This window comes from Hylobates moloch, unplaced genomic scaffold (genome assembly GCF_009828535.3).
Source record: "Hylobates moloch isolate HMO894 unplaced genomic scaffold, HMol_V3 SCAFFOLD_5, whole genome shotgun sequence".
Classification (NCBI taxonomy): domain Eukaryota; kingdom Metazoa; phylum Chordata; class Mammalia; order Primates; family Hylobatidae; genus Hylobates; species Hylobates moloch.
The window spans coordinates 102,124,342-102,139,525 of NW_026652280.1; the positions used below are offsets into that span (position 1 = coordinate 102,124,342).

The 15,184-nt window shown below is 36.9% G+C and overlaps 1 protein-coding gene across 2 annotated transcripts; it reads left to right on the forward strand.

Annotated features, from left to right (window-relative positions):
* Positions 1 to 4,639: 4,639 nt before the first annotated feature.
* LOC116468315 (small proline-rich protein 2B-like) lies at positions 4,640 to 12,131 on the forward strand. 2 transcript variants are annotated; one of them, XM_058438581.1, is made up of 2 exons: positions 4,640 to 4,756; positions 11,499 to 12,131. In XM_058438581.1, exon 2 carries the CDS (start codon positions 11,518 to 11,520, stop codon positions 11,734 to 11,736), a length of 219 nt encoding a protein of 72 aa, XP_058294564.1. In that variant the 5' UTR covers positions 4,640 to 4,756; positions 11,499 to 11,517; the 3' UTR covers positions 11,737 to 12,131. The 2 variants fall into 2 exon arrangements, with proteins under 2 accessions (XP_058294564.1, XP_032007825.1); XM_032151934.1 differs by lacking the exon at positions 4,640 to 4,756 and adding an exon at positions 10,737 to 10,779.
* Positions 12,132 to 15,184: the final 3,053 nt, after the last annotated feature.

Sequence of the window (15,184 nt, forward strand, 5' to 3'; positions counted from 1 at the left end):
TAAAGAAGCCAAATCTATGTAGGTTACAAATGGGAGCAGTTTTATCAGCAGCCTGTCTACTTGACTGCTGATAAAACTGCTCCCGTTTGTAACCTACATAGATTTGGTCTAAAATCTGCCATTCTGTATCTTTTAACTGGAGCATTTAGGCCATTTACATTCTATGTTAGTATCGAGATGTGAGATACTATTCTATTCATCATGCTATTTGTTTCCTGAATACCTTTTTTTTTCTTTGTGTTGTTGTTTTATATGTACTGTGAGATTTGTGCTTTAAGGAGATTAGATTCTATTTTGGTATATTTTGAGGATTTGTTTCAAGATTGAGAGCTCCTTTTAGCAGTTCTTGTAGTGCTGGCTTGGTAGTGGTGAATTTTCTCAGCATTTGTTTGTCTGCAAAAGACTGTATCTTTCCTTCACTTGTGAAGATTAGTTTCACTGGATACAAAATTCTTGGCTGATAGTTATTTTGTTTAAGGAGGCTAAAGATAGAACCCCAATCCCTTCTAGCTTGTAGTGTTTCTACTGAGAAATCTGCTGTTAACCTGATAGGTTTTCCTTTGTAGGTTACCTGATGCTCTTGCCTCACAGCTCTTAAGATTCTTTCTTGTTTTGACTTTAGATAACCTGATGACTATGTGTCTAGGTGATGATCTTTTGGCAATCAACTTCTCAGGTGTTCTTTGAGCTTCTTGTGTTTGCACGTCTAGATCTCTAGCAAGGCCAGGGTTTTTTTTCTGGATTATTCCCTCAAATATGTTTTCCAAATTTTTAGATTCCTCTTCTTCCTTGGGAGCACCAATTATTCTTAGGTTTGGTCATTTAACATAATCCCAAACTTTTTGAAGCCTTTGTTCATTTTTTAAAAATTCTTTACTCTTTGTGTTTGTTGGATTGGGTTAATTCAAAAGCCCTGCCTTTGAGCTCTGAAGTTCTTGCTTCCACTTGTTCAATTCTATTGCTGGGACTTTCCATTGTATTTTACATTGTTCTTAATGTGTCCTTCATTTCCAGAAGTTGTGATTGTTTTTTAATTATGCTATATGTTTCTCTGGAGATTTTTTATCCATATCCTGTAATGCTTTACAAATTTCTTTAAGTTGGTATTCACCTATCTCTGGTGCCTCCTTGAGTAGCTTAATAATCAAGCTTCTGAATTCTTTTTCTGGCAATTCAGAGATATTTTTCTTGGTTAGGATCCATTGTTGGTGAGCTAGTGTGATCTTTTGGGGGTGTTAAAGAAACTTGTTTTGTTATGTTACCAGAATTTTTTTGATTACTTCTCACTTGGGTAGATCATGTCAGAGGGAAGATCTGGATCTCAAGGGCTGCTGTTCAGATTCTTTTGTCCCATGGGGTGCTGCCTTGATTTAGTGCTCTCCTACTTCCACTAGAGATTTGGCTTCCTGAGAGCCAAACTGCAGTGATTGTTATTTCTCTTCTAGATCTAGCCACCAAGCAGAACTACCAGGCTCCAGCCTGGTACTGGGGAGTGTCTGCAGAGTCCCATAACGTGATCTGCCTTCAGGTCTCTCAGCCATGGATACCAGCACCTGCTCTGGTGGAGGTAGCAGAGGAGTGAAGTGGACTCTGTGAGGGTCCTTGCTTGTAGTTTTGTTTAGCACACTGGTTTTGTGTTTTGCTGGCCTCCAAACAGGAGGTGGCACTTTCAAGATGGCATCAGCTGCAGTAGTATAGGGCAGATACAAGCTTGCCCTAGGGTTGCCTGGATTGTTGCAGGAAGTCAGGGACCCCGAATGGAGGGACCAGCTGAAGCCATGGCAGAAGAACATAAATTGTGAAGATTTCATGGACATTTATTAGTTCCCCAAATTAATACTTTTATAATTTCTTACGCCTGTCTTTACTGCAGTCTCTGAACATAAATTGTGAAGATTTCGTGGACACTTATCGCTTCCCCAATCAATACCCTTGTGATTTCCTATGACTGTCTTTATTTTAATCTCTTAATCCCATCATCTTCGTAAGCTGAGGAGGATGTATGTCACCTCAGGACCCTGTGATGATTGTGTTAACTGCACAAATTTTTTGTAGAGCATGAGTGTTTAAACAATATGAAATCTGGGCACCCTGAAAAAAGAACAGGCTAACAGCAATGTTCAGGGAACAAGGGAGATAAGACAGGGTCTTGTTCTGTTGCCCAGGCTGGAGTGCAGTGGCACTATCTTGACTCACTGAATTCTTGACCTCCTGGGCTCAAGCAATCCTCCCACCTCAGCCTCCTGAGTAGAAGAAACTACAGGTGTATGCCACCAACCCCTGGCTAATTTTTGTATTTTTTGTAAAGACGGGGTTTCATTATGTTGCCCAGGATGGTCTCAAAATCCTGGCCTCAAGCAATCCACCCACTTCAGTCTCCCAAAGGGCTGGGATTAAGGCGTGAGCCACTGTGCCTGGCAGTTTTTTTTTAAAATTATGAAACAAGGTTGAATTTTATGAAATGCTCTTTCTGCACGGATTGAGAGGATCATCTTTTCTTTTTTCTTCTGCTGCTAATTTGGTATATCACCTTAATTGATTTTCTTATGCTGAGCAATTCTTGGATTGGGGAGTGAATCACAGTTGGTCATGTTGTATAATCCTTTTTAATTATGTTGCTAAATTTGGTGCACTAAATTTATTTGAGGATTTTTTGCATTAATGTTATGAGAAATATTGATCTATAGTTTTCATTTCTTATAGTGTCTTTTTGTATCTGGGGAATGCTGGTCTCAGAACAAGTCAGGAAATATTCCCTGCTTTGAGTTACAATTGGTATATAATTCACCAGTAAATCTTTCTGCTTCAGATCTTTTTTTCCTGTGACGTTTTTGATTAGTGATTCAATCTTCTTACATGTTATAAGTCTGTTCAGATTTTCTATTTCTTCATGATTTGGTTCAATAAATAGTGTATTTCTAAGAATTTGTTCATTTCAACTGGGTTATCCAATATGCTGACATATAATTTTTCATAGTCTTCTCTTAAAATCCTTTTCATTTCTGTAAAATCAGTTGTAAATTTCACACTTTTGAAATTTTTATTTATTTGTGTCTTACATCTGTTTTTCTCTTAATTTACCTAAAGTTTTGTCAGTTTTGTTGACATTTTCAAATAAATAGCATTTAGTTTTGTTGATTTTCCCTATTGTTTGCTTGTCCTTTATTTTATGTATCTTCACTCTCTTCCCTCTTATTTACTTGCTTTGGGTTTATTATGCTTTATTTTTTAAAGTTCCTAAGATATAATATGAGGTTAATGATTTGAGGTATTTGTTTTCATTAAAATATGCATGTGGTTATGGCTACAAATTTCCCCGTTAGCACTGCTTTTGCTGTAACCCACAAGTTTTGGTATGACATGCTTTTGTTTTTAGTAGTCTCAAAGTATTTAATTTTCCCTGTGATTTCTTCTTTGACCTATTGGTTGTTAAAGAGTGTGTTGTTTAATTTCTACAAATTTGTGAATTTTCCAGTTTTTCTTTGATTATAGATTTCTAGTTTCATTCCACTGTGACTGGAAAAGTACTTTGTATGATTTTAGCCTTTTAAAATATATTAACTTGTTTTGCAGCATAATATAGTATATGGTCTATCCTGGAGAGTGTTCCATGTTCTCTTGAGAAAACTGTCATGTGTATTCTGCTGTTGGTGGGTGGAGTATTCTGTATTTGTCTCTTAGGTCCAATTGGTCTATACTTTTGTTCAAATTATCATTTTTTTTCAAACTTCTGTCATTCTAGTCATTATTGAAAGTGAAATATTGAAGTTTTCAACTTTTATCATAGATCTGTCAATTATTTAAAAAATTTATTTCAATGTAGCTTCATATATTAATTGGAGTTCTGATATTAGTGAATGTATGATTATAATAGCTATATCTTCTTGGTAAACTGATCCTTTTATCAATATATGTTATCTTTGTGTCTCTGATAATGGTATTTAACTTGAAGTATGGCTTTACAAAATATTAGTTTAGCCACCTCAGCTCTCTTTTGGCTTCTATTTGCATAGAATTTACTTTTCCATCCTATTACTTTCACCCTGTTTGTGAGGTGGGAAATTAAGAAAAGAAAGAAAAATAAAATTAAAAAGAAAAAGAAATAAGCTTTCCTGTATTAGGCTGACTTATCCCGGAGGCAGCAACAGGCACAGCCCAGACTCAGGAAAAGCCTTGATAAACACTGCCTAAGAAGCTAGGACACAAAGAAATGTACTCTGGAAACCCTCCCAGCACTCTTTCAACATAGGGAGGAGAAAAACAAATTTTCCTTTCTTTTATGGTATAAGTTTATAGATTCCTGTTTTCTGTAACTAGTAACTTCAGGTATCCTGTTTTATCTAAGTGGAACAGTGAAGGACATGAGCTGTCTGAGCAGGCCTGAATTATGGCCACCTGGGCGCTGTAGTGAAGGTCATGGAATAAGCCATGCTAGGCACTAGGGCAAACCTAGATAACGGCCATCTGGGTTACATAGCAACAGTCATGTGTAACCCTGAGTTATAAACCTGTTAAAATTTGATTTACTGTCTTTGTTCTGCCTCTGTATCCTCACTTTCATGCCACTGTAAGCTTGCTTCAAGCTAGCCCACCCCCTTTTAAAAGTGTGTATAAAAGTCAAGTGCTGTCTTTGTTCTTGGCCCAGCTTCCGGATGTTAATCCTCTGTATCTGAGTGCACTCAATAAATCCTCCTCCTTTTACCTTGTGGTCTCTCTGGTCCTCCTGATTCCGCAACTGTTGTGTCTTCAATGTAAAGTGAGTCTCTCTTAAATAGCATAGAGTTAGATCTTTTTTCTTTTTTATCCATTCCACCAATCTCTGTTTGTTGATTAGAAAGTTTAATTCTCCATTCAGGGAACTCCATTTGAAGTAATTACTGATGAGGAATGGGGATTATACATAACATCCTAAAGTTACAGTTATCTAGTTTGAATTAATACCAACTTAACTGTAAATGCATAAAAAGTTCAACTCTGACACAAGTCTATCCCCTTTTTATGTTATTGATTTCACCAATTACATCTTTATACATGGCATGTCCACTAACTTTGGCTTATAATTATATTTTATGCATTTGCATTTTAAATTGTGTAGAAAGTAAAAAGTGGAGTTACAAGCTCAAATTACAGTAATGCTGGCTTTTATGTTTGACCATATACTTTTACCAGAGATCTTTATATCTTCATACAGTTTCAAATTTCTCTCTAGCATCCTTTTATTTCAAATTGAAAGGCTCTCTTTATCATTTCTCACACAGGAAATCTAGGAGCAATGAACTGCCTCAGGTTTTGATTATCAGAGAATGTTAAAATTTCGCCCTCATTTTTTAAGTACAATTTTGCCAGAAGTGAAATTATAGGTTGCCATTTTTTCCTTTCAGCACTCTCATTATATCATTCCACTGCCTCCTGATCTCCAAGGCATCTGATGATAAATTGGCCAACAGTCTTATTAAGGATCGCTTATATATGAAGATTCACTTATCTCTTGCTGCTTTAAAGATTCTCTCTTTGATAGTTTGATTGTAATGTGCCTCTGTGTGTGTCTCTTTGAATTTATTTTACTAGGAGTTTGTTGAACTCTCTGGATGTGTAAATCTGTCTTTTACAGAAGTCACATATATGGAAGTTTGAAGTATGTAGTCTTTAAGACTGACTTCTGTTACTTATCAATTTGCATTTAAAATTCAACCATGTCTTTGTGAGTCTTGATAGGTCATTCCATTTTGTCACTGTACAGTATTCCACTCTATGGGTGTGACATACTACAATTTGTTTATCTATTCATCTACTGAAGGACATCTTTGTGGATCATAATTCTTGGAAATTATGAATAAAGCTACTATAAACATTTGAATCCAGGTTATTTTTTGTGGGCATATTTTGAAATCTGTTACATGAATTTCTAGGAGTCATGATGGTGGATCCTATGGTAAAATTATGTTTAGTTCCGTGAGATCATGAGTCAGTTTTGATTTTTCTGTTTATATTTTATTTAACTTCTCTTTAACTTATGGTACATTGTTGTCAGCCCTCTTCTATGTTAGAGTTTAAACTGCTTTTCCAAGCCAGAGTTTTTCACAATTTTGTCCGGTTTACTTGCTTTCCTTTATTTATTTATTTTTGTGTGTTTGAAGGGAGGCAACTTTAAATCCATGCATATTCACTCTCTTAAAAAGATTCTTAAGGGAGAAGTGTCAGATTTATTCTATTTCTTAGCCCATGTTTTTAATCTCCCTATCACAAAGCATACAAATCATCTTGTATTTCTGATAGCTCTTGAAATTATTCTTTTAACTAGTCTGATCTAACATTTAGAGAAAATAAAACTAGAATTTACAGGCCCTATTTGCTTTGGGAAGGTTAATGCTAATGAATGATTCAGTTCCTTATGAGGACTCAGACAGAAATTTAAGTAATCTACCACCAGAAGAAATATGATATTTAAGTGAGAGAATTTTTTATTGTCCTGAACAGTTAATCATAGTAATAGTAAACTAGATTAGAGATTACATTATATATTTTTATACAGAATGCTAAATATTTACAATGTCAATTTTTTGCAAACTAACACAGTTAACATATTGCATTTATTGTATTTAGTTTTTTATTTTTGTACTTAACAGTAGTCAGAAGACAATCTTAGTCCAAATAACTAAGAACAATTAAATTATCTCGTTTCTGCTTTGGGAGGCCGAGGCGGGTGGATCACGAGGTCAGGAGATCGAGACCACGGTGAAACCCCGTCTCTACTAAAATACAAAAAATTAGCCGGGTGTGGTGGCGGGCACCTGTAGTCCCAGCTACTCGGAGAGGCTGAGGCAGGAGAATGGCATGAGCCTGGGAGGCGGAGCTTGCAGTGAGCCAAGATTGCACCACTGCACGCCAGCCTGGGCGACAGAGCAAGACTCCGTCTCAAAAAAAATAAATAAAACAAATAAATAAATAAAAAATGAATTATCTTGTTTCTGTACTTTATTCTACATTTCTTCTTTGATTAACTCTCATTTTCACCACATAAGAGTAAGTGTCAAAGTTAGCCCATCTTATTATTTCACCACACCTCATTCAAATAAAGTATTTTCATTTGCCTCCCCCTAAAATCTTCTGGCTCTGACCTAAAAGAAATATGATATAAAATATCTTAAAGATAAAGCAAATAACTTACTCACCATCAAACACATCTCAAACTTGAAGTTTTGGCTCTATTTCTTTGATTAACAATGTATTACATTACTATTATAAGTACTATCTGTAGTCAAAAGTCTAAGTACATAAAGTACTAAGTATTTTATGTGCAATTTCTGATTTAATTTTTTTCTTTTGACAATTTAATGGTAGGTACTATTATTATCACTTGTTCTTTTATCCTTACCACATGTAATAACTATCAGTTTCTTCCAATTTCCTCATAATTGGACGAATTTTATGATTACTATCTTTCTGGCTCTTGGATAGTAGACAAACTCATTCCTGATGTTTTTACCCTAGTATGATCTCTCAATTTTGGTGAACTGTTTCATAGACATGTATGGCTATTGGGTGCCTGTGGCTTCTCTGTGTTTATGTTACTAGTAGGAGAAAGGGTGATTATTATTAGGAGTTTTCTTCAAGAAAGATTATAATAGGGAGGTAATTAAATGTTGGGGTGTAATAATAAAACAATTCCTACTCACGTCCAGCCCCACCTTTGGTGTTTGGCCAGAGATGCTTAAAAGGAAAAAGATCATTATCTCACTAGTTGAGCTATGGACAGACTTGTCTCTTGTCAGCTTTTCAAACAGAATTTTAAGTCTTTACAAAATAATAGGTAACATTTGGAGAATATTTTGAAAAGGAAAATAAGAAAATAAAAATCATCTGTAATTACACCAGCCAAACAGAATCGTATTTAATAAAATGTTTCAGGTATTTCTTATCTTTTCATAAATAAATGTTAAAGTGTTGTCATGCTTTATGTATGCTTTTACTATAATTTGAATGTTTTAAATAATATTAAATAGTCTTCTAAAACATCCTCCCTAATGATCTTATGAATTCTGCAACATTTATGTCCTATAATTTATCTGATTAAGCAAAATTATGGAATAATGATGGAATGTAAGCCTTATATTCAGGAATAAAACAGAAGCAGAAATTCACAGAGACTTAGAATGATTTATTTAAGAAGACTAGGAAAATCTTCCCACAATTCCTGTTTCTTCTTCCATGTTTGATGGCAGAATATTAATTTGCCAGGACTGTTTTGTTTAATGCTGTAAAATGCATAGTAGTAAAATGTGAGATAGAAGTTGAATCAAGAATAACACAAAAGTTCAAAAGTTGTTGTTCTTTCTTGTTATTTTTATGTAGTAATGATTTAAACTTAATAATCCCTTCAAAAATTATGGAGTAAAAGTAGGAGAAATGGACCTAAGGCTATCAGACTGTTAAAGAACATAAAGCTAACCTCTTTATATATGTGGAGAGATAATAGAAAGATAGATAGATGGATAGATAGATGACACATTAGATAGACAGATAGAAGATAGATGATAGATAGATAGATAGATAGATAGATAGATACCCATGGTGTGTATGTGCATGTGTAAAGTATGCCTCGCTCCATGTCTCAGGGCCTGGATGTCCTAACTTGGGGAAGCTGTGACTGTTAGCTGCCCCTCTTCGTGTTGTGGCCATTCGTCATGTAGCTGGTCTGTGAGGAACTCTGAGTTTCAAGTTTACCACCTCAACTTGTAAAGTGAGCCTGTCTGAGATGCTGGGGGCACTAGGGCTGCTGTCACTCTGCACTGCTGCAATAAGCAGCCTGTTTGAGTGGGGTGTTCTCAGAAGGGGAGTCTCAGGGAGTGACCCAAACTGTATTATCTTACACAGTGATCTCATTTGGCAGCCAATTCTCCAATTTTGCATGTTAGAAATCAGACATTTCTCTAAGGATTTGTGTTTTAGATGTGATGTGAGGCTGTTGGGGAGTAGTAGGTGACCTATTGAATAAAGGCCCTTTACTATGTCCTCTGATGTGCTTAGCATGTGTAATAGTCTATAGGGATAATTTGGTGAGAACACCATTTGTAAACACCTGGCCTCAAAGTGCTGACGTGATGTCTTTATTTCTATACTGTCCTGGCCAGTGGTGATCTTGCCCCAAAGCCCTTCCTTATTGACGGGAGCAATGGCAGCTCTGGGAACCCAATCTGCTTAACTGAGGGATGTGATGCTGGGTTGATTCAGCACTCCTACCCTTCCTGGAGCATAGCTGGTGACTGCTCCAATGATTTTGAGTGTTTCCTCTTCCTCTTCCTCATTTTTCTTTCTTCTTCTCCAACTATAAACCACATTCTTGGAAAGCTTCCTGACTATTGGTCTAAGGAAGCTCTAGCAATATCAACTTAAATATTTAATATACCATGTTTAGTAAGCCTCACTGATTGCAGGAAGAGTTTACAAAAGATATGAAAGAGGAGTCACTATATGCATTGACAATATATATGTTGAATGAACGATATGTACCAAAATGAATAGATGAGAGGTGTACATTGGGTTGTGACTTGATAATCTAGCAGGTCATGGGACTAGGGGGTTTATGGAAAAGACAAAGAAAGAATATGCAAACAAATTAAAAAACACTGAGAAACACCTAAAACCTGTTTAGAAACAGAGGGGAAGAATACATATTAGATTATACTTAGTTTGTATTTTCCCCTAGATTTCAGACTTTAGGTGCGCTGACCATCTCCACTCTGCAAACCTACTTCTAATTATTTACATATGATAATGTGAGTCTATGCAGCTTGTTCTCTATAGGGTGGTTTCAGGGAATCATATAGGCATGGTTCAATACATAGATTTTGAATGAATGCTTGTAATTTTGTTTCATGTCTCTCCATTTCCTTAATGTGGTAGGAAAGAATACATTTTTATAAATAAAAAGGCACTAGTACACATCCTTGATGGCAGCAAGTAGCAAATGTGCTGGGGAGACTGGCTCTCACTCTGGGATCTGTCCCAGGTGACAATTGCCTGTACAAATTGGGTGGAGAAGACGCTTGGAAGAGAAAAGGAAAATCGTAAAATCCAGGGTTCTATGAAAGAGAAAGATAGAAGTGGAGGAGAAAGTTTCTGGCTTGAACAGGGTCAGCAGATGGCACAATGAGGTCAGCTCCCAACTCCAGAGGTAAGTATGATTCTCCCCTGCTTATAATCCCAGGGAGGAGAGGTGACCTGCCTGTGGTCACACAACTTAGAAAAAAAAAAAAAAATCTGGGGCCAGAACTCAGGCCTTAATTGGGTCTCTCCTTCCTTTTAGCACATTGGCAAATTGTACAACGAAAGTAGAGGTGGAGATGGGTTCATGTACAACAATATGGCATTCACCTAAAGTGAATCAGGACAGGAAGTTTTATGATTTAGGGAAGGTGTAAGACAGGAAAGGATCATTGCCCCCAGTCAAAAAAGAGAGCACTTGACCACCAGTTAAAGAATCCCCCAAATCCCTCTTTGCTGTAGGTCACTGAAACTGAGATCTAAGGCAGGGCCTCTGTGAGTCAGGAGCACTTAACCCAGTGGAGAGATCCCAGAACAGGATATTTCCTAGTTTGATAATCACTGTCAGGCCAGTTATGGATAAATTTGCATTTGGCTTAAGAAATTACTGGATCAGTGTAGCTTTTCGCAGTTACACTTCCTGCTGGGTGGGGTAGCAGGCCCTATAAAGAGGTTTTCTGCTGCATGACTCCTAAACTTCTGGTACCTAAGCACCGATCTACCTTGGAGAACCTGGTGAGTCAGTTTCCTGGAGTTCCTCTGTTCTTTGTGCCCTGAAATGTTGAATTTTATCTGAATACAGCAAGTTTGGTTGATCCAATCCTATGAATGTTGATTTGATGCTACTCAGTGGATGGAAATTTAGGATTAGAGCACAATGATATGCTATTTTAGCTTTCTTTTGGTACAGAGTTAGGTGTTCATATGGACAGAGAAGTTAGTTAAGGGGAAGCTTTGATTTGAAGAAGAAAAAATAACAAAGTATTTTTCTTTTTTCTCTGCTTTTCTGGTGTCCTTTTCAAAGGTTTATGTCATAGCAGGTGTGAGAGCATGCAATTCTTCCCAAACAGTCCTTTTCTGTGTGCCTATGTCAACCCACTGGGATTTTACAACAGATAATGACGATAGAAATAGCTTGTGAGATAGCCCTGGGTATCTGAACTTGTGACTGCCTTTCTTGAAGATGTTATTTTCATAGAAATAACATGCTTGGTTGTTTACTACAGAGATATTTTCTTTGGAAAAATTTTATGAGAAAACACAAGAGTTCCCAGGGACAATGAAGTAATTCGCTGAAGTGGAAGTGAGAAACCAGGGAGTCTTGAAAAGGGAATTAAGAGTTTAAATAATTTCTTGGAGATTGGAGAAATAATATGCCATGGTATTACATAAGCTTTGGCTTCTCTCTCTGGGGGAGTCCCTTCCCGTGAACACTGTCATATCATTTCTTTCAGATTCTGAGACTCCAGCAGGATGTCTTATCAACAGCAGCAGTGCAAGCAGCCCTGCCAGCCACCTCCTGTGTGCCCCACGCCAAAGTGCCCAGAGCCATGTCCACCCCCGAAGTGCCCTGAGCCCTGCCCACCACCAAAGTGTCCACAGCCCTGCCTACCTCAGCAGTGCCAGCAGAAATATCCTCCTGTGACACCTTCCCCACCCTGCCAGCCAAAGTATCCACCCAAGAGCAAGTAACAGCTTCAGGATTCATCCAGGAGCAAGAAAGGATAAGGATAATTGGCTCATCTCGTTCCACAGCTCCACCTGCATCTTCTCATCAAAGCCTACCATGGATACACAGGGAGCTTCTTTCCTTTTAGCCTGTGATCTGCCTGTGATGATCCCTGATAGCAAAAGGTTTTCTTTTTGAGGCTGCCATACTGCCACTGTACAGGTGGAGACTGAGCAAAGGAAGTCCTCTGCTGTGCCAGCTCCCAGAGCTTCAGAAGAAAGAGCAGCTCTCTCCCTGGGAACCATTAGAGAATTCTGTTGATGTTTTCTGTGTCTGTCTGTCCCCTGAGCATGAGCTTCTACCACCTGTGCAGTTGTCACTTTCCTTTCACTCCCTGAATAAAGAATCTATGCATATATATTTGTCAATGGATCTTTTGTTTCTTTTCAAATATGCTTTATTAGCAATATTTTATAGTCATTTGGGTATATTTCCACCTTTCTTTCATCCACAGACAGGATCTCACAATTTGGGACATATCAAAGATTATTTCTGTATTATTTTTTATTTGTATTTTCCTTAATTAGTGTTTGATTGATTTGAGGAACATATTATTCAACTTCTCTGAATGTCAATCTCTTTACTGCAAAGTGAGCAAAATAACATTTACTTAACAAACTTGTCTAAGGCATAAAATTGAATTGCTATCTGAAGTTTTATTGGCACCATGCCTAACACATAATTAGCTGTCATTTGATAGAGGTTTATTCGCAGCAACATATCATCATTGTTTCCACCATTATGATCATCATCATCATCACTCCCCACGACGATCAGTACCATATTTGTTCCAGCAATAGAGTGGCTTGGTTGTAACTAATATAGAAAATAAGAAGACTCTCTTTGCTATTTTTTATTGATTCTTAATACCTATACACATTTTGGGTTGCATGTGATATTTTGTTACATGGATCAAATGTATTATGATAAAGTCAGGATATTAGGAAATTTAGGGCATTCATCACCTTGAGCATTTATCATTTCTCTCTTTGTTGGAAACATTTTAATTCCTCTATTCTAGCTATTTTGAAAAGTACAATACGTTGTTGTAAACTGTAGTCACCCTACTCTGCTATCAAATATTAAAACTTACTCCTTTTTAAAATTTTTTTATTATACTTTATGTTCTGGGGTACATGTGCAGAACGTGTAGGTTTGTTACATAGGTATACATGTGCCATGGTTGTTTGCTGAACCCATCAACCCATTATCTATATTAGGTATTTTTCTTAATGCTATCCCTCCAATAGCCCCTCACTCCCCAACAGGCCCCAGTGTGTGATATTCCCCTCCCTGTGTCCATGGGTTCTCATTGTTCAACTCCCACTTATGAGTGAGAATATGTGGTGTTTGGTTTCCTGTTCTTGTGTTAGTTTGCTGAGAATGATGGTTTCCACCTTCATCCATCTTCCTGCAAAGGACACAAACTCATCCCCTTTTATGGCTGCATAGTATTCCATGGTGTATATGTGCCACATTTTCTTTATCAAGTCTATCATTGATGGGCATTTGAGTCGGTTCCAAGTCTTTGCTATTGTGAATAGTGCCACAATAAACATATGTGTGCATGTGTCTTTACAGTAGAGTGATTTATAATCCTTTGGGTATATACCCAGTAATGGTATTGCTGGATCAAATGGTATTTCTGTTTCTAGATCCTTGAGGAATCGCCACACTGTCTTCCACAATGGTTGAACTAATTTACACTCCCACCAACAGTGTAAAAGCATTCCTATTTCTCCACATCCTCTCCAGCATCTGTTGTTTTCCTGACTTTTTAATAATCGCCCTTCTAACTGGCCTGAGATGGTATCTTACTGTGGTTTTGATTTGCATTCCTCTAATGACCAGTGATGATGAGCTTTTTTTCATATGTTTGTTGGCTGCATAAATGTCTTCTTTTGAGAAGTGTCTGTTCATATCCTTCTCCCACTTTTTGATGGTTTTTTTTTTCTTGTAAATTTGTTTAAGTTCTTTGTAGATTCTGGATATTATCCCTTTGTCAGATGGGTAGATTGCAAAAATTTTCTCCCATTCTGTAGGTTTCCTGTTCACTCTGATGATAGTTTCTTCTGCTGTGCAGAAGCTCTTGAGTTTAATTAGATCCCATTTGTCAATTTTGGCTTTTGTTGCCATTGCTTTTGGTGTTTTAGTCATGAAGTCTTTGCCCATGCCTATGTCCTGAATGGTATTGCCTACAAAATCAATGTGCAAAAATCACAAGCATTCCTATACACCAATAATAGACAAACAGAGAGCCAAATCATGAGTGAACTCTCATTCACAATTGCTACAAAAAGAATAAAATACCTAGAAATACAACTTACAAGGGATGTGAAGGACCTCTTCAAGGAGAACTACAAACCACTGCTCAAGGAAATAAGAGAGGACACAAACAAATGGTAAAATATTCCATGCTCATGGATAGGAAGAATTAGTATAATGAAAATGGTCATACTGCCCAAAGTAATTAAGAGATTAAATGCTATCCCCATCTGTTGGAAAAAACTACTTTAAATTTCATATGGAACTAAAAAAATAGCCTGCATAGCCAAGACAATCCTAAGCAAAAAGAACAAAGCTGGGGGCATCATGCTACCTGACTTCAAACTATACTACGAGGCTACAGTAACCAAAACAGGATGGTACTGGTATCAAAACAGATATATAGACCAATGGAACAGAATACAGACCTCAGAAATAACACATCTATAACCATCTGATCTTTGACAAACAAAACTTACTCCTTTTATGTATCTCTATGTTTGTACTCATTAACCAGTGTTTTTTCATTCTCCACCCCCGAACACCCTTCCCTGCTTCTGGTATCTATCATGCTACTCTATACCTTTATAGATCAGCTATTGTAGCTCCCACATATAAGTGAAAACATACAATATTTGTCTTTCTCTACTTGATTTATTTTACTTATCATAATGACCCCCAGTTGAATCCATGTTGCTTCCAATGACAGGATTCCATTCTTTTTATTACATTGGAATACTATTTCATTGTGTGTATACACAATATATTCTTTATCCATTTATTTGTTAACGGATGCTTAGGTTACACACCTTTGCTATTGTGAGTAGTGCTGCGATAACCCTGGGAGTTTAGGCATCCTTTTCATAATCTGATTTCTTTTTCCTTTGGATAGATACACAGCAGTTGGATAGTTGGATTGAATGATAGTTCTATTTTTAGTTTTTTTTGGAGAAATCTTCTTACTGTTTTCCATGGCAGCTGTACTAATTTATATTCCCACCAAGAGCATGTAAGACTTTTTCTTTACATCCTCTTCAGCACCTGCTATTTCGTTTTAAACTTTTATTTTAACTTCAGGGGTACATGTGCAGATTTGTTACATAGTTAAACTTGTGTCATATGGGTTTATCATACAGCAATTTCATC

Bases quoted from the DNA above. Each gene is read 5' to 3' on its own strand.
- LOC116468315 (XM_058438581.1), top strand. From the start codon at position 11,518: ATGTCTTATCAACAGCAGCAGTGCAAGCAGCCCTGCCAGCCACCTCCT.